Below are 22,209 nucleotides of genomic sequence, written 5' to 3' on the forward strand. Positions count from 1 at the left end.
AGTGACCTTTGAGATTACACAAACAGAAAAGCTGGTCCAGGGCCTCATGATTTCATCTAGCAGTATCTCACCTGGAGCTTTGTAGGCTATTTGCGTCAACTTGTCATGAAAGTGCAACACTGACATTGTTTTTAATTTGCTGGTTCTTCCAGCATGCGCTGAGATCCCAAAGTGGTGATGTTGCGGTCACTTCATTGCCATGTCCCTATGATCCGTGAGACTGTTTGTGATACTTCCTTGACTGAAAGCATAGTTTTTTCCTACAAGCTGAGAGGGGGAGGTTGGGTAAATAACAATGCTTCTTTTAATTGTCATTATTGTATGTATTTTTTAACCTGAATGAAGTCAGAAAAGCGTTCACTTTGCTGAATGCAAAGGTTGGACACTTTGGGAGCAAAGTGTTGGATTTATCGTGGGAGGCATATGAAACCAGTGGCAAACTCAGGATGTTTGAGGGGCAGGGGTGAAAATAATAAAAATGGAACCTGCTTTGTGTGGTTGGGCACCAGCACATAAAAAGTCGTTATACATTTCCAATTAAATAGTTTTGTCAACTGGAGGGCACATTACAACTTTTGGTCCACGGGACTAGCACCCTCCATGATTCATCCACTGGACGGGCACCCTGGAGAGTGCTTAAGCATGTTTTGTCCACTAAGAGGGATCACCACCATGATTTGTCCACTGGAAGGGTACACTTGAGGGCTCTTATTCATATTTTACATACCACAGGTGCATCTAAGAGGGCACTTTCGCAGTGTTTCTTTCGAACATTAGGACACAAAGGGGGACAATCCCCCCTCGAAGTGGAAGCTGTTGGTGCTTGCAGAATAAATGGCTAAAGAGCTAACCTGGAACTGGGTGTTTTTGCCTTTGCGCAACCCAAGGAAGATTAAGAAGTAGGACTACTACAGACTATATGGGAAATTTAGACATATAGGCTAGTTAAGCTATAACACATAACGCTTGCCACTGATACATTTAGGAACTGGCCTAAAACATTGAATTCCGCCAATTGTACTATTAGCTACTGCAACACTTGAAGTTTACCATTTTGTCCAATGGCTTTTGTGTCAAAGGCTTTTTCGATGACAGCGTATGAAGTCATGAAAAAATAGGGCTACCTATAATATGAGTAGGCCAACAATAAGTAGGTTATTTGCAATGACAGCTTGTAATAAGCGAAAAATGTACTAGTGTCAACTTTCTTTTTACAGTCTATGGTGTCAACACAGTGTAATAGATTACTTCTCTATGTACGTTAACTGTTGTCTGCTTTTATTTTGAAAGTATAGCCGGACGTCCTTTCCAAGCTCCTTGAATTAATAAATTGTCAGCTAACTTGACAGTTTGTTGTTGACAGCCAGTCGTGCTATCGGCTGACGCCGTGCAAGTTTGCAGGAATGGCTCTTGTAATGCGAATCTGCACTCTGCTGGTAAACGTGTTATGCTTTCCTCTCCACCTGATCGAAGCGGTCGGTTTGTTCAAATTATATAAGCGAGTCTTCCCGATTTTTCTATATCGACTTTCTATATCGTACAACAAGAAAATGGATGACAGCAAGACAGAGCTGTTTCGCAGTCTCTCAGAGTTCAAAAAACCTGGCAAGCAGCTCACTGTTTTAGAGATTGGCTGCGGCACAGGCACTAATTTTAAGTATTATCCGCCAGGTTGCAAGGTGGTCTGCACAGATCCAAACCCCAACTTTCAGAAATATCTGAAGACCAGCATGGCCGAGAACGACCAGCTCACATACGAGAAGTTTGTTGTGGCATCGGGGGAAGACATGAGGACAGTGGAGGACGAATCGGTAGATGTTGTTGTCTGCACCCTGGTGCTCTGCTCTGTCAACGACATCCCGCAAACTCTGCGAGAGGTGCACCGCATGCTGAGACCAGTAAGTCCTTTCTTACTTCCGTATTTTATATTATATATTTTGACAGTAATTAATGGACTTAATACTGTTTGATTTAGTTGTTCAAAAATATTTTCCTAGAGTGAATGTGTCCAAAATGTGCCGGTCCTAGCTTCTTCAATTTAAAGATGATGACTTTTTCATTTATTAAAGTTCAAAAAGGATCTATGGGACTTTGGACTTGTGAGTTAGGAAATAGTTTTAAGATGACTTTTTTAGGCTGTGTGATATTCAATGAAGATTTTCATCATTTTATGTGATTTTCCAAACTTAACGATTAATAATTTCTTTCAATGGACTTTTTGATGAGCTGCATGCTGTAGATAATAGTCAGATTGTAAAAGTGTCAGATGCAAGATCAATTCACACCACACTTTACATTACAGAAATATAGACTTTATAAACAATATTTTTTCATTAAAACAATATATAAACCCTGGTATAAAAGGGGCCAACTGAGATAAACCTAACCTGGCCAAGGTGGCCACCCTACAACCCTTAAAAAGAGCAAGTGAGGAAAATAAACACACCCTTAGGAAACGCTCCACACTAACACACTGCAGTCAATGCACAGCACAACGTCTATCACTCAGGACTAAACTAACAACACAATACATCAACATGAAAAAATATAGTTTACTTATCTTGGCCAGATTGGTGATGAGACCCCCCTGTGGGGCACAAGCATGGAGTCTCCCGTAGAGTCAGGAAGTAATCAGCAATACCTGCCACACAGTGTCACAGCTTTTAGAAGATGCGTGCAGCCTCAGTGATTCGTACACTGTAGCCCTACTACACCCAGTCCCTCGCTAACTAAAGGTGGCATCAAATTAGGAATTATTATCTTTAAATTGGTACCAGGGGATTTGTCATTAACTCATATTCTTGGTGTTTTATTAATTGTTTGGCTAATGAAAACATGACACGGCCCGCCTTCTAGCATAAATGGAGACACTTAAATACGTACATGCACCATCCAGAATCTTAGGTTTGACTTGATTTGTATTTTTTTTTAAATAAGTGACATCTTGAGTCATACAACAAATCTTGTATCTTTTCTCTGCAGGGTGGAGCCTTCTTTTTCTTGGAGCATGTTGTGGCAGACCCCTCCACCTGGGCATACTTCTTCCAGCATGTTCTCCAGCCTTTGTGGTACTACTGTGGTGACGGATGTGACGTCGCCCGTGAGACTTGGAAGTATCTGGAGTCAGCTGGATTCTCTGATCTCAAACTTAGACACATGGAAGCACCGCTCGTCTTCATCATCAAACCGCACATCATGGGCTTTGCTGTCAAATAGATTCTATATGGTTAGCTTTACAGTGAGCTTGCCAAGCGATAAGTGTGTCTCTTTTTTGATATGATTGATTGGCAGCATAAGAGATTACGCCTTTTATGCTGCGTTCCATTTACCTCGGAAGTCGGAACTGGGAATGAAGTCACACCCGAGATAACTGCGTTCCAGTTGCAAGTCAGAAAAGCCACATGGACGCGTCCAGGAGTACCTTTGTTTTGTTAGCTAATACCAGATGATAACAATACACTACGTGATAGTTCCTGACCGAAAATAACATGAAACACCTCCACAGAGAGAACTTTAATTGATTTAATTACACAAAAAGACGACTAAGCTGCTAATAAACTCAACAGTTGCATCTTAAACATTCCTTTCGATGCACGTTTCTGACCGAAAATAGTAGCAGCCATATTGGATATGAACTCGGGCTACTATTTTTGGGTTGTTCCAGTTGATCTCATAAGTGGGAAATTCCCAGTTCCCATTCGGAAGTGTCAACTCTAACGCCCCCTGAAGTCGTAATTACGACTCGGAAACTCTAAGAAAAAAAAGTAGCCCCAGTTCAGATCCAATATGGCTGCTACTAAAAAAAAATCTACGTTAAGTGTAGACTAGTGACTAGACTTAGAGGTCCCATATTATGCTTTTTCTGGTTTTATATGCTCTTTAGTGTGTTTTCCATGTATCCTGTGCATGTTTAGGCACATCTATGTGCAAAAATTCAAAGTCCGTGGAAACGCGGCTTCTTCTACGTCCTCCTGTTAGCTGTAGCATTAGCTGCATGTAACGCTCGGTTTTAGCCCCCCTTGAAAAAAATTTGCCAGATCACTGATCTAAGCCCATTGGCTCGTTGTGGCAAGCCCTGCAGCTCATGTTGCACATCCGTTAACTTCTGTAGCACGCCCACGATATGCCGTAGCCTGCGGTAGCACAGTAGTGCTAAGGCGCTAATGTTTTTGCTGTCCTCGGAGTCAAAGTGGCTGCATTCCCAATATGGTAAAAGGGGCGTGACATTTCACTTACCTGTTCACCTGGTTTTTGGCTCGGATGGAGAGAGGGGGTGAGCGTGGGAAGAGAAAATTTCTGTTGACCGCCACACTACATTGGACTGCGATCACTAGTTTATTTGATGATCCGAAAACAGCGTTTGTAGTATCTTGTTTTGTTTTGGAAGAATAAATGACTAAAGCATCTTGGATCTGGAAGTCATTTATAACGACAGCGCGTCACAGCTTCACTCCCGTGTTTAGTCCCTCGCGGCAAACTTTTTTTTGACGACCTGCAAAAGGCCGATATAGCCGCAATACATACTTAAGTAGGTACATAGATTAAATATACGAACCCCAAAAAGGGCATAATATGGGCTCTTTAATAACATTTCTTGTATAAGTCTATTTTTAATTGCACAGTTTAAGTTTGATTCATCTAGGGGGATTCTTTAAATCTTTTTTTCTGGTTAATATATATGTATGGGAGGGGGGCGTCGGTTTTGTGGTTTAATTTGTAACCAATGTTTCATGTCATGTACGTCTTTGTAACCTGCTACTGGATGCTTTGAATTTCCCTCGGGATCAATAAGTATCTGTATTGTCTATTGTTAACCTCTGTGCTAGCATATGACCTATTTGTACATTTTACAACTTGACAACTGTATCAATAAAAAGCACATAACACATCTTTATCGTAATAAAGCTGACCATGATAAGATAAAAGAGTTTCATTTTGTTGCATGTTTTATTTCTCTGTGCAATGATCGAAGAGATGATCTTGACGGGAAGGTTGGACCTGGCTTGTTTTCACCTCAGGTACTGCAGAATATTAGCGTCATCTTGTGGTTACAGTGCAGCACTGACATTTCAAACAGGTATTAGGAGAGTAATCTTTTGATCTTCTAAGGTGCCTCTCTTTAGATGCCTGCTGGACAGCTCGGTCTAGGCCTACTATCAGTAAACAACAAAATGAGCTCCTGCTTCATGAACTTATGCAGATTTCTTTGTTTAGTGATGACTTTACCCTTACATCTGCTCGAGATCACAGGTCTGTACGGTATGTACAAACGCGTATTTCCCTTGCTGGCCTATAACATAACATTTTCGTACAACGACAAAATGAACGAAATGAAGAGAGAGCTTTTTCGAAACGTAGCTAAATTTACAAACACCGATGGTACTCTTCGGCTGCTGGAGATCGGCTGTGGCAGCGGAGCAAACTTCAAGTTTTATCCTTACGGATGCACGGTGATCTGCACTGACCCCAACCCGCACTTTGAGAAATACCTGCGGTTGAGCATGGGCTCAAACACGCACCTGACGTATGACGAGTTTCTAGTGGCGCGTGGGGAGGACATGAAGGAAGTAAAGGACGAGTCCGTGGACGTGGTAGTCTGCACCTTGGTACTGTGCTCTGTTAACAACGCGCTGCAGGTGCTGCACGAGGTGCGGCGCGTCCTCAAACCAGTAAGTTCAGAATGCCTACTTCAAGTGCTCCAGGGAATATTCTATTTGTGGCTTCAGGCACATGAGTAATTTAACTACCGGCCACAGGAGCTGATCAAGATTACAATTGCCCAAGGGCAACCTTAAATTGACAAACACAATTTGACAAAGTCCGCCAGGCAATTTTGCTTGATAAATAATGGGCATTCGTTTTTTATATGCACTGAAGTGTAGCAACTGAAAAATCAATTCAATATATTTAGAGTCTATTAGTCAAAACGTAAGGGTATTGCTTAATATAAATGAAATGTTTAAAATATATTTAACAGGGACGGAGGTAAGGGTTGGTCAGGGCCATCCTAGAAATCTGATTGGCCACCCAAGTGGCAAACATGAAATTCTGAACTGTAACACATCATTTTCTTTTGCTAGTATAGTGAATATGGTCATGCATCTTCATTCTGAGTCATTAAAGAATTAAGATAAGAAAATGTAAATGTTGCCACTCTGCTGTGTCTGTTACATTTTAAAGTTAAAAAACATACACAGGCATATATAACGTCTGGTCAAAGTTAGTAGTTAAAGTTGCTTCTCTTGTTTCACTTCCAACAAAAACATGCATCACTATTGAAGTTGCAAAACCTGATTTGATGTAATAATCTGCTTTTGTTGCCTCTTCCATCTCAGGGTGGAGGCTTCTTCTTTTTGGAACATGTCATCTCTAATCCCTCCTCTTGGACGTACTTCTTCCAGCATGTGCTGGAGCCTTTCTGGTATTATCTTGGGGACGGGTGCAGGATTACCAGAGAAACATGGAAGGACCTAGAGGCAGCAGGTTTCTCTGAACTTAACCTGAAACACATAGAGGCCCCAGAAGTGACTCTGATGATAAGACCACATATCATGGGATACTCCATAAAATGACTGGATGGGAAAAAGCAACAACTTGAAGTTGCTTGATGGGTTTCAAAAAGTATATTTGCATTCAAGCTGTCAGTAGAAGAAAAAAGAAAAAAGATTTTGCCTAAACCCTTGTTAAGTGTACACTATCTGCTTACACATTCACATACACTGAACAAAAATACATCAGCAGCAATTAATTGAGTGAAAATATATTTATTTACTTACAGAATCAGCAACATTTCATACATTGTTCTTCTTTCCCAACCCTCCCAAGATGTACACAATAAATATTACCTGGACACTGTGCTTCTTTTTTTTCCCTGATTGTCTAAGTAACTGCCAAGAAACAACCAAACAAAGCACACTCAATGTGTGGCTTTCTCTTACCCTTTATATTTCATTGCACAAAAATAAGGAATGACAGTTGTAACATTTCCTTTGAAGGAAAATGATGGGAAATGCTGGTTCACAAAATAAGGAGGGATTATGTCTGCTTGGTAATTTAATATTCAAAATCCTGCAGATGCTGTTGGAAGATAAAAAAAAATAAACGGTAACATTTTTAAGAACACAAGAAAAAAAGAGGAAAGGGACACATTTAGAAACTGAGACTCAAAGTTAAATCTCACAATTTCAAACCTCCCAGTATTAAAAATGTACACAACTATAAATGTTATAGCATTAGCGATTTAAAAAAAGCAGGTGGAAAAGTGGCCGATTTAATTTTTGTTTGCTGAGTATATCGTATTGCCGTCACTGGTCACTTTTATATCAAACAGTAAAAAAAAAGAGTAGGATCTCAGCCTGAAATGGAAGTGTTCCCAGAAACCCTGTTCATGTCCCAATGGCTGAGCTGTGACGCTCCCACATTCTGTATCGATCCTCAACCTCTATTCAAAGACTTATCCTGTTTTAACACAATAAAGGTCCTTTAATGTTTTGAGTTCTTCAATAAGGGTCTTGTTTTGGTTTTCGAGAACAGCGACACGGTTTTCCAGGCATTTAACATATTCTTTTTTCTTCCGTCGACATTCACGAGCTGCCTCTCTAAAAGAGGGGGAAAAGTGCAGTTAGTCAAACTGAAAGGTATAACAATAAGTGTGAATACAAAATCACAGTACAACAATGTCTCTGGTTCAAAAGAAAGTTACAAATAGTGGACTATTTGCATGCCTATTTGTAAAGATCTAGGTGTATCAGAGTTAAATATATGCAAGTAAAACATGTAGATTTAAAAAAAAAAAGACTATTTACAATATGAGGAAAAATGTCTTTCTGTACCCTGCAAATACCAGAAATACAGGCACTGCCTCACAAACCCTCTTTTATTCCCATGCCCAGTTTGTCTCTCCTGTAATCTCTGAATTGTTAAAATATTTGCAATTGGTTCAGCTTGAGCATTAATAACATGTCAACCAAACATCCAAGGCTACGCCCAAGGCAGAGCCATGCTTTTGCAGAAAACAATTGCACACAAACCTGTTTTTTGCAAGCCTGATTTCCCTCTTCATTGTTGGATCATCAGATTTGCCCACAGGAGAGGTCATAACTACAGTCTGAGGCAGCGAGCTGGTTGGGGCTGTTCGGATCTGGTATGCTTGCATCTCACCTCCTGCTCCTTACAGGAACACAATGGCGTAAATATGACAACAGGGCTTATAACAGGTGTAACACACAGCATGCATCACCTAATGCCTTCCATACACTGGAGGACTTTGTAAAAACTAAAGAAAGACTTTTAAAAGACTAACGTCTGTAGACTATGTGTCAGCAGTTTTTAGTTACAGGCTTAGATTTTGCAAAGACTTGGATCTTGAAGGGTCACTAACTGCAAGACTACAACTATATTCCTTTTGAGATTATTTCCCATCATGCACTTGTTAACAATTTACAACTACCGCTAATAGTTTTGAGCAGAGAAGTGTCTAGTTTAGTTGGGGTGAATTTCAAAGCTGGTTTTTGCGTAATAATATGATAATGCCAACCTTGATTTATATCAGACTTGGTTTTGTAATGGAGGACAGAATGTTGGATTTCTTAAAAATGTAATAACTTGGTCATACTTGCCAAGTATTTTTTGTACGAATGAAATTCTTAAAAGTGACCCCACAATTTTAAGGTATCCCTGATACTTTGATGATTGCCCTCCTAGTCTTTCACTTAACCAGACCCCAAACAGCAATTGAAATACAATTTCATCTTTATTATGTTTCTTTATTTATAAAATTCCCTTTTAATTTTTTTGCCTTTCTTCTCCCTTGTTGTGTTACAGTTTTTTTGTCATGTTGGCCTTGTTGACTAATTTTTATGTTGTTTAAAATTTGCATCAGACTGAAACTGTATTTCCAAAAACCACAAGAGCAGAAAACTGAAGAGGGGCGACTGGTGGTGTTGTGGAGAGAGCAAGAATGTCTCTCTGACATGTCCTCCTCTTTGTACCACAACAGAGTGGAGAAGGGAAAAAGGTGGACAGGATTGGCTGTGGTCCTTGAAATCAGATGGCGGTGTCATCTGTGTATTTGCAGTATGTTATAACAAGTGAGGGACTGATACAGTCATTTGTGTATGTGGTATACAGGAAGGGACTAAGAACACAACCTTGGCGGGCTCCGTTGTTCATATTGATTTTTGATGATGTTGCTGTCCCTACTTTTTACGGCATGTGGTCTGTTGCAGAGGAAATTGTAGCTCCAGTGAATGAGAAGTGGAGAGGCATTGAGTAGTTGCAATAACACTTAGACGTGAAAAACAATGCCTTAAAACACCTCAGATTGAGTTTAATGACCACCTTACACCAAACGCCCAGACTCTAGCAAAACTCTCATTATTTTAATCTAACTTTGGAATTTGTTTTGACTTTGAAATTGCTTGAAAAGTTGTTAGGTGTAAAGCCAGCATAAGCAATCACTTGTTAAGTTTTGACTGATATTCTACTAATTCAAACTTTGTTATTTGCTGACCAAATACCCCAGCTCTTTAGGGTAAATTTTATTTCATACTGGAATCCAAAGGTAACTATATTAAAATAAAAAACTGTCTCTGAAACTAAGCAACCCTTTTTAAAAACATGCTGTGTTATCCTCACCTTGTACCACAACTTGGTTGCTAGGCACTAGTATTTGCTGGCCGTCAGGTGTCTGGGCATACTGAAGGATGGTAGTACCCTGCTGGGCTCCACCTGAGTTTGCCATGGCAACAGTCTGTAGTCCCTGAATGCCTTCAGACCCTGGAGTCGCCAACTGGATTGTACCATTAGCTGATATGGTAACTAGAATAATCATAAATATGGCATTATAATACAGACATACATTATGAAATACATCATCCAAATTGCTAGTCATTTTGGTGGCCTACAGAAACATAAAACCTTTACACACACCGCCAATTTCAAAGGCCATTATACTCCACTTAAGAGCTCTTACAGGCAAGAACTATAGGAGGATAAAGTTCTTACTGTACTGGCCGCTGCTGGTCTGGTAGATTGGGGTGGTGGGTACTGTAACACCTGTGGATGCCGGGCTGTTATCCTTCACTTCAATGTGCGTCACTTCTTCTGAAGAAAGTTCATTCAGAATTTTTCTACAAGATGGAAAGAGGAAGGTTAGTAATTAACTTATAATTATAATTTGGGTGATATGTATCAATTTAATTTTTTCTTAACCTGTATGAAGGCCGCCTTGCTAGAATTTCTCGGGTCTTTTGGGCAGTGACTTCTCCACTGTCTGATGAGTCCTGTGAATCTTCACTATCTGAGTCCCTGACCTTTGAAAAGGGAGATGTATAAACAATATGAATGTATAAACAATATGAAAACAAAAAAGCTGCATTGAAACTTAATTAACAGAGGTCAACATTCAGAGTCAAAGTTAACCATACGAAGAAAGATGGGTAGTCTCACCTGCGCAGTCTGACCCTGAGGGGACTGAATGACCGAAGATTGTGCAGACTGGATCACTCCTTGGACCTGAAACTGACCCCCTGGCATCTGTACAAGAGCCACTGAAGAACCAGCTAGCGACATCTATAAAAAAAACAAACAAACACAGAATTTAAAATCCAAAAAAAGCAAAGTATGTTTAATCATAGTAATAGCTTTCAAACTGTGTGTGGACAATTTGGATCATCCCGATTTTAAAAAATGAAAATCACTATAGCTAAAACGAAACGCATTCTTTTAACAACTTGGGGGTAATTCAATTATCCATAAATATAGGGGGCTGGTGTCTTTGAATCGGATAACGTATATAAAGGGATGAGTATACATACTGTATATTGGTTCTTGTTTCTATATATGTAGGTATGTGTTCATTAACAGTTTTAAAACAGTGATAAATCAGATACCAGATTTTACAGCACTATACATGTTTCTACTGTCACCGTCAATGTGGATCAAGTTACACAGCCACAAAGGAGCAAACCCCCATTGAGTAAACTTATCTGTCTTATCCCAGGACACACTTATGACTTTCATTATTGCAATATAAAAAAACAACAAGGATTTTGTCAATTAATTTTCTTAAGTTGAGGTTTCAGATTCATGAGTCTTTTGACTTTCTTTTTAGATTCTACTTATATATTGAGGATCAAAAGATACTTGCTTAATATCTCATAAATCAATATTAAGTGATCTGTCTTCATGACCTTCATATGCAAAGTGGACAAGTATTTGCAGTGCAAAAGCAACTGAGGCAATATAAAAAGTCAGTATTTATGAGATACTTTTTTTTAAAGGGATCTATTAGTTACCTGTTGGGCTATCTGTGAGAACTGAGAGGTTGTGATGGATGTGGGAATAATGGCAGTCTGTGAATCAGTGCCATTGCTGCCTTGGTGTACTTCTTCCATAGTAACTGGGAACAAATAAATAAATATTACTGTTTTACAATGGCTCTAATGTAGCACATCACCTGTCTGTAGCGGGGTTCAATGTCTGGACACAGATGTACACCACTTTGGGCAGTAAGTTTTTTTTTTTTTGTGTGAATATAAGTTAGTTTATTACTCTTCCGGACCAATGTGGGTCCAGCAAAGGAGACATCAAATCACAGTATCTTACTTTAGGTAAAAGCAACTTTGAAAGTTAAAGGAGACACTTTATGGTGAATGAGGATCGACTTCCTCTTTGGTTTAGTTAAAATACAACCAGCGTTAGAAAGGTCACGGAACAAAGCCAGGCCCCACAGTCAATACTATTAACTTCAATAAATAAATAAATAAATAAAAACACACAAAGTTTCATGATCCAATTCAGTCAAATGTTTCGACATGAAATACAAAGTTGTTTGTTGAGTCACAGCTAACACTGCTGCTACCTGTAGCTTATCGTTCAGTTAAACGGATGTTTACCTCTTAAAACCATTAAAACAATTATTTAAACACTACGAACAAGACACGTTTTGTTGCTCTGGTTCAAGGGATGGACGAGCTTTTGTTTCAATGAGCAAATATGTGTAACTCTGTCACTGACACGCAAGTTACCGCGTCAATAGACGTCAGCGATACGGGGAGCCATTAAGCTAACTACACCTTCCCTTTTCGTCTAACAGCGACGAGTTGACGAAGCAGCAGCCGCCATTACCGTCACCGCGGAGCAAATGAGTGCTGCCCAGCAAGCCAATTTTTACCTTTTCAAAGACCGCGTAACTGCTCTTGTTCACAGCGAAGACTTGGTGAAATTCGTGTTTATACTTATACACAAGAGAGGTGTTGGAAAGTTACCAAGTAGCAGTGGCTAACAGCTAAAAATACGAAGATGTCAGCTAAAAAAAAATAGCTGAGTACTTTTTTTTCCCAGAGGAAATGGGCGGGGCTGCTCAGCAAAGACGCATTACGTAATTAGTACTCTGGGTTGTGATTGGTTAAGAGAGTTGAGCAACTGGTAGATTCAAACCATAGACAGTGAACAGTCATGTGTTACATTAAGCATACTTTACTCAATAACTTTTTTATTACTACTTTACTTGACCTTAAATTCACATTTACATCTCGTTGTTGAAATTAATCAATACGATACGTTTTACTTTTTGTAATTACTTGATAGCTAGTACTTTGATTCAAATAGATAATTATTGGTTGATCTGTGGGTCTTAAAAATCAAGTGGCACTATTTGAGATAAGACTTCCTAACAGTAAACAATACTCTTAAATCAGCTATGCATCTACCTTATTGATGATATAGTATTGTTATTAACCATATTGATTATATCAATATTGATTAATTCCTAGGGCCATTCAATTTTGTAAGGTGGCCTACTTAATAATGATAGCCTTTTTTTCAGATTTTCAGGATTCAGACCTCTTGTGTTTGGACTTCTCTCCTTGAAACCAGAGATGTACAAAATTTCATAGTTTAGTACCATATATATATATATATATATATATATATATATATATATATACTTTTTTTTTTTTTTTTTTTTAATTAAAATGTATTTATAGTAGAACCACATTCTTGTTACACAAAAACATCTGAATTTTATTTATTTTAAAAGCAATACTAAAAAATATAAACATCAAGACATCTGAATTGATTAAATGCATTTTTATTCTGTATTACTTTTACATAAAGTATAAAACAAAGTACAACAAACCAAATAGAAAATAAATGAGAAAATAATGGGAAAGGGTGTACCACTTTGAATTCTTTACTATGTAAGATAAAACACCTCCCTAACATTGAAGATTAGTCATGCCCTCGAGGAGCAGTTAAGAGTTAACCAAATCATTAATATACAACATACCAGGGTCATACACAAATTATTGAAAGAAAAACTGAAGAGAGATCAATGCAATCTTAAGTACACTAGTAGTGTCAGTCCTCTGATCTTAGTTAGTACAAAATGTATAAGCATCACGTATATTTCACCAGACTGTGAAAGCTTTGAAATTAAATAGCACTGTCATTGGGATTGCATAGTGTGTAAGAACTCTGACAGTGAAAAGGAGCAGAAACCAAAGGAAGCCCTTGTAGACTTCCCAGCAAAGCAGGCAGATGGTGGATGGTTCTCAGTAACCTCTCGGTTTGCTCATTAGGTTTGCAGGGTCTGCCTTAATTTCAAGGAGAATGTTATTGAAAAAACATGTACATTTTGTGGGTAATATTCACAGATTGCACCAAGGGACCATCTGGTCCATCCCTGTGTTGAAAGTTTTGTTCCCTGAATATACTATATCATACACATACGTCTCACCCACTTGTGCCTGGAGATGAGAGGTTCCTCAAGCCGATTTCTTCTGTGGTTGGCTGAGTCATGCAAACATTCTATGCAAACATAGGATGCAATGTTAAAGCAAATATGAAGTGCTTATAGTGATCTTCAAGGTGGGTAAAATTAAATGTCAAATACATTTTTTTTAAATGATTGCCACTTTTAATGTGCCATGAAGTGAGGGTTTATAAATCAATCAGTCCACACAGTATAAACCTACTTGTAGTCCCACTAGTGCAAAGTGCAGTCATTGAATAGATCATATTTCTGTTTAACTTGAAAGTATTATATATCTTTTTTTTCATATTGCCGTTGTCATGAGTGCTATAATGGGACAATTTAAAAAAAACAAACAAACAAACAAACAAACAAAAAAACCTTAAGTATTTACATGGTGACAATAAGGGTTCATCAATGAATTACAGTATAATCCAGTACAAAGAACCTATACATCATGGCAAGGAACACAAAGGAGAGCACAAGATTTCAGAAAACCAAATGCAAAATGCATTGTGATGCCCCCCCCCCACCAACCCTTTTCTTTTTTTTTCAAATGACTACTTTTCTCGCCCTTAAAGAATGTTTCCAACGTGGCTCAGCTCTGCAACTGCATTAACAAGTGCTAAAAAAATCCAGTGACTGAAGACAGAAAAGAATCCAGATAAATGATGATGAAATTGCCTCTATTGCCTACAGACTTCAGTGGCAACAAAGGTCCAGTCTGAATTCAAAGTCGTTTTTTTTTGTTTTTTTTCACAAAGTTGCAAAAAGACAAAACACAGTTGAGTGTGGAGAGGAAAAGGAAAGGGCCAAACCCTCTCAAGCACTTGCTCTACTGATTAGTGCAATAGCAAACCGGGATTGTATGAGTGTTAAGTAATACAAAGTACAATAGTAATTAATATTAGATGTGACAAGATTGTGGGCCTTTCTTATACATTTTACAAAAATGAAAATGAAACACTTGGTCGCATGAAAACAGTCACTTCTCCTCACACCTGTATTTTTTCTTTTTTGACAGGAAAGGTCCCTGGCATTAACAGCTTTAGCCCTCCCTGTAAACTCTCACACCTCCTCCAATTATTTTGACAAAATAATGTATGCTCCTTGTCCATCTCTTATAATGCCTCATTGCTATAATAAAATAGACACTTTTTGAGAAAGTGCATTGTTTAAATCTATCCTGACTGACAACGCTTTAAAGTTATTCATCCCACCCTCCATCATAGAGTTAATAGTCAGCTTCAAAAGTACTGTTAAAATCTTATTTACAATCTTCTCTCTGCTACTATTATCATCTCTCAGCTGCCTCCATTAAACAACAACTGAGGGAGACACGTCAAGCATTTATACATTTGTACAATTAAAAATATTTATACAGTAGCGTACAGTATCTAAAATACAACAGGCCTTTATAGATACAGTATAGAATATGGCCTCTTTCCTCTTCTATTTTGATCCCTATTGATTGCAGGATTTTGACTTCGAGTCAAAAACAAAGAAGAATAAACAGCCATTAGTAACAGGTTCATTAAAAAATAAGTTAGGAATGTATGGCTGAAGTTTTATAAGGCAGGAAATATATTTGGGCAGAAACGTTGAATTCTATTTGGCTTCTTTATCATGAGACAAAATATGCTTTCTAAATAATGCACAAAAAAATGGCTGTTTTATTACTTATGTAATAGTTTGCTTTCCTCTGCCCTCTTTAAACCATCCATGTTAGTGAGGAATGACAAAGGCTCTGCTCATGACTTTGTGTGCTTGTTTAAAAGCTGCATGTAAAAAGTAAAATTTCAAGTTGTTGATATAGGTTTAGTAGCTCTTGGAGTCTGTGTAGTCAAACACAAAGGAAAGTCTTTCTACAGGTTTGTGGTGGGCACAGAATAAGATGATGGATTTTCACAAAGACATTAATATGGAATTAATTGGAAAAAAAGTGTTTCTGTTGAATGTGTCGTTTTGCCCTCTACCCAGAAAAGTGCAACCAGGGTTTTTTTCTTCTCTTTGTTGTATGCAGTGCATTGTTTCTATCTAAAAAACACAGTGAACAACTCCAAACATGGAAGGTCCAATCACAGACATGCAATAGCCGAGATATGCTGGTGTTGCACAGGGCTGGGTGGCAGAACATGTGGCTCATGCTTTTCCTTTCCAACATCAGCTAAGCTGTGATCAAATGCAGGGATGATGGAGAAGCATCCACACTGCGGATGACGGCTAAACAAGCCTAGAGCACCACGAGCACCTCACATGTTGTAAGCAACATAGATGGGATCCAGCTGATCGGCAAGGAAAGAGTCACGAAGGTGCATGCGTTGCTTCTCCCCCCTGGAGTTAATGGGTATGACCCCGGGGTCCACGATCACCACGACACCCACAATTAGGTGGTGCTCCTCCAGGACCACGTTGGTTATCAGAGGCACCAGGTCCAGCGCGTCCTGCTCTGAACCACACAACTCCGACACCACAACCAGCAGGTTGGTCCACGTAAACACAGCACTGTGAGGAACAAGATTAGGGCAACTGAGAATATAGTGGTCACCTAAAGCAATGGTAAACGGATCATTTAGCAATTACTCGTTAGCTTTCTTTCTCTGAGAGTTAGATGAGAAGGTTAATCACACTCTAATGTTTGTATACCTCAGCAGACTGTTAGTTAAGCTCCCTTTAATCCTTACAAAAACTGAAGTCCAAAAATGATAAGGCATGGTTTTAAACAAACAATGGAACATTGTTAGTAATTGGGCTTTCTAGGTCCTGGCAGGTGTGTTTTTTACATTCAAACAGAGACATGCTAACTCTTTTGCCCAGGAAGTAGGGTTGACGAGTGCACTGTAACCCCTCCTTAAATCAGGCAGAATTACAACCATCAACTTATAAAAATGTTTTAACTTCTGTATACCACTTTTCATTTGACATGTAGATGTAGCACACGCAGACTTGTGACTTGTGATTAGTTTACTATAGCAGTCAGTAGCTTGTTTATAATTCTTCCTGTAAAGAGTGATACGACTTGCAGCAGGTTGGAGCTTTTCCATTGTTGCGCATACCTCAAGGTGTTTTAGAGGAGTTTTCAACATAATCAAAGGAATCAAGGACATCTGGTCATCCTGTCAGACAGAGCAGCATAACTACATCTTTCTCTCAAATTTGGAGTTTAAGTTGATTATTCTTGTAAAACGCTTATAATCTTGAACATTCAAATGAAATAATAAAAGAAGAATTTCCATAGCAGAAAGTATGATGTTGTAGAATGACTTCTCTCTGCACCCATGACTAACTTCCAAGTTTCTAAAAAATGTTCAATATGCTCTCTTTTGCCATGGGAAGAGCTTACATTTTGGGTTGGATATTACCGGTCCATTTAAATTTTTACCTCACACCATTAATAATTGTGTGATTCATCTCACCTTTCAGCAATACTGCGGTGAGCCCGGGACACTGAAGTTTCAATGTCGATTGGGTGGTAGCGCAGGCCTCTGAGCTCCAAGGTCTCATCCAGAGAGCCCACCACAAACAGAGCATCATGTCGATCTGAGCACAGACACACAACAACATTATTCACCAAGAAAAGTGTGCGGCCAAAGTAGAGAAACAAGTGGAAGAAGAGAGGAATGTGTTTACTTTCATTTAATTTCATTCATTATACTGTAACTATTTTATAATGAACTCATTAAAATGCAATTAAATCCAAACTAAACCTCTATCAGGGTCTATTTACCCCCACTAGCATCCAGCAGCTCAGTCCTCTTCACAAAACCCAGGTATCCTGTCCTGGCCCATAAGGTCTGCGGGTCTCCAAAGCTGAGCTTGGTGTTGAAGTGGTTAGCCTGCAGACTCTCCTCTCCGTAGATGGTGTAGTAGCCGCTGGCACTGTGAGGGCTGTTCACCCAGATCTAGGAGAGATAAAGAAGCACACACACGGTCACTACTAGTTTGAGAGGGAAGAATGCTTAACACAACGCTTTCATGCTGTCATCACATCACAAGGGGGCCTAATTATGACTTTCTCTCACCTCGCCTAGATGAGAATCTCCGAGAGGACCTCTGGTCTCAGGATTTACGATTATTACCCGAACACCCGGAAGTATCTGCAGAAGAAACAAAAGCTGTCAGTATGCACTATTTTAAGCATAACACTAATTGACCGAACAATACCAAATGCTACGTGCAAAACGTATCAACTCACCTTGCCAGACTCCATTAGAGGAAGACTCTGAGGTGCTCCTCGCTCCACTAGCCTCACTCTGCAAAGTCACACAAGCAGACATACACAATAATCAAGATAGAAAAGATAACATTTTCTTTTTCTGAAGATGTGCTGAACAGCATCCATTGTACTGTTCGGTGTTTATGAGGTTTATACAGGAGGGTTTTTTTTCGAAGTACTTGAGATCTAAGGGATGTCTATTTAGTTTATCATTTCATTCACCGCTTCACAAAATAAATCATTTGAAGTTTAGGAGAGACAAAGGTTTACAGAATCTATTAATAAAACCATATCCTGCTTGTTTTTTTTTTTTAAATCCATCAATGATGCCTACAAAATGTGAAATAAATAAATGATCAGTCCACAAATCCACACAGAACACACATAATTATTCAAATATATGTCCTGTGTTGCTTCATGCAGTGTAATTGAAAAACAAAAAACAATATAATGTAACTTCTGTGTTCTTACCTGTCATGGCGGAGGGACTTCATGTCCACATAAACCGTACAGGGATCAGGACCAGTGGTGCCCTATAACACAGAAGAAGAGGTTCATACACTCTGTCCAGTTCTTTTCCAGGTAATATACAAAGTAAACTCCATTGTAAAGGAGATAGTGTATCTTCCTGCTAATATCAAAGTTACAATTGTATTTAAAACATGTAATCAGGATAATTTGGTTGGTGTACCTGCAGGCAGATTGCCAGGTTAACCCTGGACCCAAAAGCAGTGCTGACAGCTCTGGTGGACAGCCCCACGTCTTTAAATAACTTGGAGAAGGAGTGTGTGAGAGCGAGGCGAGGACGCTCCTCTGCTATCACCACGCAGCTCCTCACACAAGACAGGTTCACTCCGCGGGCCTAAAACACACCCATGTATTTTCATCAAATCCTTGAAAAATAATCGATCTTAGTCATTGATGATTTTCCTTTTATACATAGATTCCTCACCTTGAGCAACTCGGTCTGAGTCCCTAACCCTTTAGTGCAGAGCTCCATGACGGAGTAGGAGCAGAAGGTGTCTCTGATGCGGTACTGACTGAGTGTGCTCAGCCACAGAGGCAAGCAGCTCTCCAACTCAAAGGGAGGAATCAGGATGGACTGATGACCTGAGTAAACACTGAAGATACAAAGGAGAATGAACATCACAATACAGGAGAATTGTGGTATATAGGCTGTATGTTGTATGGGTGATGGTTTATGGTACCTTGCGAGGCACCACAAGACAAAGCCCAGTCCACAGTAAGGATCCAGGCAGATGGCTATTTGGCGAGAGGAGTATAGTTCACACTGAAGCTTCACAGAGCGACAAATTGCACTGACTGCTGCATGGGAGATCTGTAACAAACAAGAATACACATAAGAATCCCAACTGCAACATCTTTCCAAAGTTGTTTCCTGTAACTCATGTTACATGACATGTTAGACGGCCCACACAACTACATCAGAGAAATACTTGCATCTCGGTTGTTTGTTTCCATTTTAGGTCTTATTGCTTGTTTTTGTAGAAGTTTGTGTCTCTTTGTGTGTGTGTTTTTTTTTTGCTTCTGTTTTTTATTTTTGTGTGTCTCCATGTGGTTGTTTTGTATCTTCCTGTAGTTGTCCTTTTCCCCGTCTCTGTGTGGTTGCTTGTTTATCTTTTAGGTTGTTGTGTGTCCCTTTGTGGTAGCTTGTCAAGTTTTATTGCCCTTTGAACAAGAACTGTGATCAACAGTGTGTTTATTTTGTGTCTTGGTGTTGCAGCATGACTCATGTTCTCATAGTTCAAATAGTGTACCTTGGCCACTTGGGGGCAGCAGAGAAAGACGTTAACAAAACAGACATTTCACCACCTTTTCAATTCATATAGTGTAAAAAAATGCATCTTTTATAAACACAGGAAGTTTCAGAGCCACACAGTTCTTGTAATACTGTGTCTGACCCCCCTCATTCCAGTATTTGCTCACTTTTGGCACAGTCTTTTGGCTCAAACAACTCTTGAAATAACTATCCGACTATTTTACTGTTCATGAAAAAATGTTGACCTCTTAGTGCTAATTTAGCTCTGTGATGTTTGATGCTGAGGAGGAGTACAACGGGTTTTAAGAGCTTTATTTCTGTAGATTCATCACAATGAGCAGGACCTCTCTCATTTTCACTTTGTGATTTAAGACATCATTCATATAAAAATACAATACATAAATACGAAGACATTCAAGAGCTCAGCCGCTGCATACCTCGTTACTTTAAGAGGAACCAAGAGGACACTTTTATAACTAACCTTGACGCCGGTGAGCATGCCCGTGGTGGACACACTGAAGTCCAGATAAGCTATCATCTCTGCTGTGGGCGGCTTATAGATCTGTGGAGGCCGGCGGCGAGGAAGGTCATCTGCAAAAAAAAAAAATTAATAATTAAAATATATCAAGCAATATTAACTGATGATCAAATTGATTATAATGCAATCTACACAGTGAACTATTCCTATCAGATAATGGATTTATTTATTATTTATTGTTTGTTATACATTCAATAGGAAGGTTATCATTGATAGGAAGAGTTTTGTATTTATTCAGTTAAGTAAAAGGAAAATAGATATACAGCTGCAAGCAGCAACAACAAAATGAAGTGCACCAAGCACTTGTCCACCCACTGAGCGATTTGTGTAATTGGACAAATGTCCTACTTCCTGTTTGTTTTAATGCTGCGAACCTTGTCACAGCAAAGGGTAGCACAGTAACTGACACAAGTGTTTCTGACACAACTGACAACTTTATACACCACTAACTTTACACGCACTGTGATCAGTTCACATTTGTCTGATATTATTATGAGAAAGTCAACAACTGTTAACTTTAAACTATGTGTGTAATGTAACTCCAAAAAAAACATTTTGTTATTATTGTGAACACTCGCATAAAAAGAGTAAATGAGAATGTACACGGTTTCTTTATTTGCTATACTTGTTATGTTACTGGAGCAAAAGCTTTTGCAAGTCTATGAAGTAGACATATCATGTTGTCATTACATAAGTAAATGTTCTGATAATTGGTAACTACCATTTTTTTTACAGAGACATTTTGACTTGTCACAGTGGGTAAAAAGCACAGGGGTTCCCTATGTCAGAAAGCAGGCTCAACAAACTCTGAGCCCTATCCGGACCTCTGAGTTGATTGCGTCTGAGCTGGGGGACTCTTGAGTGTTTTAGTTCCAGAACAGCTGATTTGAGTTAGTTCAATCATTAATTGGGCCCCGATGCTACGAGTCACCATGGCAGCAGGTGACAAAAAGAGCTCTTCGTTCTTGCGAACATAAAACGAATATGGACATGTTTTTAGGGGGCAAAAAAGTAACACTGCTGCAGCAGCATGCAGGGAGAAGCTGTAAGGGAGAAAATTGCTGCTTGAATTAATGCATAAATGTAAATATACTCTATGCATTTAATATTTAATCACAACTATAATATTACTGGTGAAAACTGGTTGAATGGTGTGAGTATATGGTATCAAATTTATTTTTAATTAGGGAGAAAAGCAGACTTGGAAGCAGCTCAAAATGAAACATAAGAGTTCAAACAGGTAAGGCTAAGGCTTAAAAGGCTCATGGTGATATCTCACCGTAATAATATTTGACACATTAAAGAAAAAATCATTCAGTGGCATCATTTCAATATGCATTAGCTTTATCCCCAACATAACGCTGGCTTCACATACATAAATGTCCTATCACCTTTATATGCTGTTCATTAATTAGAACTGATCAAATTAAAATGTAACTGCCTAAGAAGCCCCTTCATCAAGGGGCTCCTCGAGTAAATGACAAGACATGTTTTACTAAAAGTGTCTTTTATATAATATGCCTCACATATTAATTTGTAATATTATTTGGAATTTCATTCAGATGAATAGTAAATATCCACTAACACACGTGTGATGTGGACTGAATGAATGAATGAATGAGGAAATGAAACCGCTTTTCTGGCTCTGTAAGAGGGAGGAGACAGAGAGAAACCCGGGGCTGATTGAAGAAAACCTGCTCCTCAAGTTGATCCTCTCGTTCTGAAGTGGGCTTCAGTTACCCCTCTTTCTTGGGTTTGACTGACTTCTCTTTCTGTTTTCACTAATACTGCTTTCTGAAACAGTGCCCTTGTGTAAGTAAAAAAAAAAAACTTGATGACAGGGGAGTTCTACTCAGCAGCTGCTGTAAATAACACCTGTCCTTTTCCCAGTGTGACAAGGCAAAAAGCCTGCCATAAAA

The 22,209-nt window shown here is 38.9% G+C and overlaps 4 protein-coding genes across 7 annotated transcripts in view; 2 read left to right on the forward strand and 2 right to left on the reverse strand.

Annotated features, from left to right (window-relative positions):
• Positions 1 to 1,342: 1,342 nt before the first annotated feature.
• LOC109992529 (thiol S-methyltransferase TMT1A) lies at positions 1,343 to 4,928 on the forward strand. The gene is made up of 2 exons (XM_020645189.3): positions 1,343 to 1,898; positions 2,983 to 4,928. The coding sequence occupies exons 1-2, from the start codon at positions 1,404 to 1,406 to the stop codon at positions 3,214 to 3,216; spliced, it is 729 nt and encodes a 242-aa protein (XP_020500845.1). The 5' UTR covers positions 1,343 to 1,403; the 3' UTR covers positions 3,217 to 4,928.
• A 169-nt stretch (positions 4,929 to 5,097) lies between these two features.
• On the forward strand, positions 5,098 to 6,855 carry LOC109992528 (thiol S-methyltransferase TMT1A-like). Its single transcript, XM_020645188.3, has 2 exons — positions 5,098 to 5,669; positions 6,336 to 6,855. The coding sequence occupies exons 1-2, from the start codon at positions 5,124 to 5,126 to the stop codon at positions 6,570 to 6,572; spliced, it is 783 nt and encodes a 260-aa protein (XP_020500844.1). The 5' UTR covers positions 5,098 to 5,123; the 3' UTR covers positions 6,573 to 6,855.
• Positions 6,749 to 12,358, reverse strand: atf1 (activating transcription factor 1). 3 transcript variants are annotated; one of them, XM_020645186.3, is made up of 8 exons: positions 12,176 to 12,358; positions 11,298 to 11,401; positions 10,450 to 10,572; positions 10,213 to 10,313; positions 10,006 to 10,130; positions 9,637 to 9,819; positions 8,031 to 8,163; positions 6,749 to 7,598 (listed from the first exon to the last, which is right to left on the reverse strand). In XM_020645186.3, exons 2-8 carry the CDS (start codon positions 11,394 to 11,396, stop codon positions 7,454 to 7,456), a joined length of 909 nt encoding a protein of 302 aa, XP_020500842.1. In that variant the 5' UTR covers positions 11,397 to 11,401; positions 12,176 to 12,358; the 3' UTR covers positions 6,749 to 7,453. The 3 variants fall into 3 exon arrangements, with proteins under 3 accessions (XP_020500842.1, XP_020500841.1, XP_020500843.1); XM_020645185.3 differs by having other exon boundaries at positions 8,031 to 8,169; XM_020645187.3 differs by lacking the exon at positions 11,298 to 11,401 and having other exon boundaries at positions 8,031 to 8,169; positions 12,176 to 12,357.
• Positions 12,359 to 13,077: 719 nt separating this feature from the next.
• Positions 13,078 to 22,209, reverse strand: part of dip2bb (disco-interacting protein 2 homolog Bb) — a 42,220-nt gene continuing 33,088 nt past the window's right edge. For both annotated transcript variants that reach the window (XM_065954936.1, XM_065954935.1), the window contains 10 exons: positions 20,234 to 20,343; positions 19,181 to 19,311; positions 18,925 to 19,093; positions 18,664 to 18,834; positions 18,444 to 18,505; positions 17,952 to 18,009; positions 17,779 to 17,853; positions 17,484 to 17,658; positions 17,173 to 17,296; positions 13,078 to 16,261 (listed from right to left, as the gene is read on the reverse strand). In XM_065954936.1, coding sequence (XP_065811008.1) covers positions 16,009 to 16,261; positions 17,173 to 17,296; positions 17,484 to 17,658; positions 17,779 to 17,853; positions 17,952 to 18,009; positions 18,444 to 18,505; positions 18,664 to 18,834; positions 18,925 to 19,093; positions 19,181 to 19,311; positions 20,234 to 20,343 — 1,328 coding nt within the window. In that variant the 3' untranslated portion in view covers positions 13,078 to 16,008. The remainder of the gene's footprint in view (positions 16,262 to 17,172; positions 17,297 to 17,483; positions 17,659 to 17,778; positions 17,854 to 17,951; positions 18,010 to 18,443; positions 18,506 to 18,663; positions 18,835 to 18,924; positions 19,094 to 19,180; positions 19,312 to 20,233; positions 20,344 to 22,209) is intronic.

This window comes from Labrus bergylta, chromosome 5 (genome assembly GCF_963930695.1).
Source record: "Labrus bergylta chromosome 5, fLabBer1.1, whole genome shotgun sequence".
NCBI classification, from domain to species: Eukaryota; Metazoa; Chordata; class Actinopteri; order Labriformes; family Labridae; genus Labrus; species Labrus bergylta.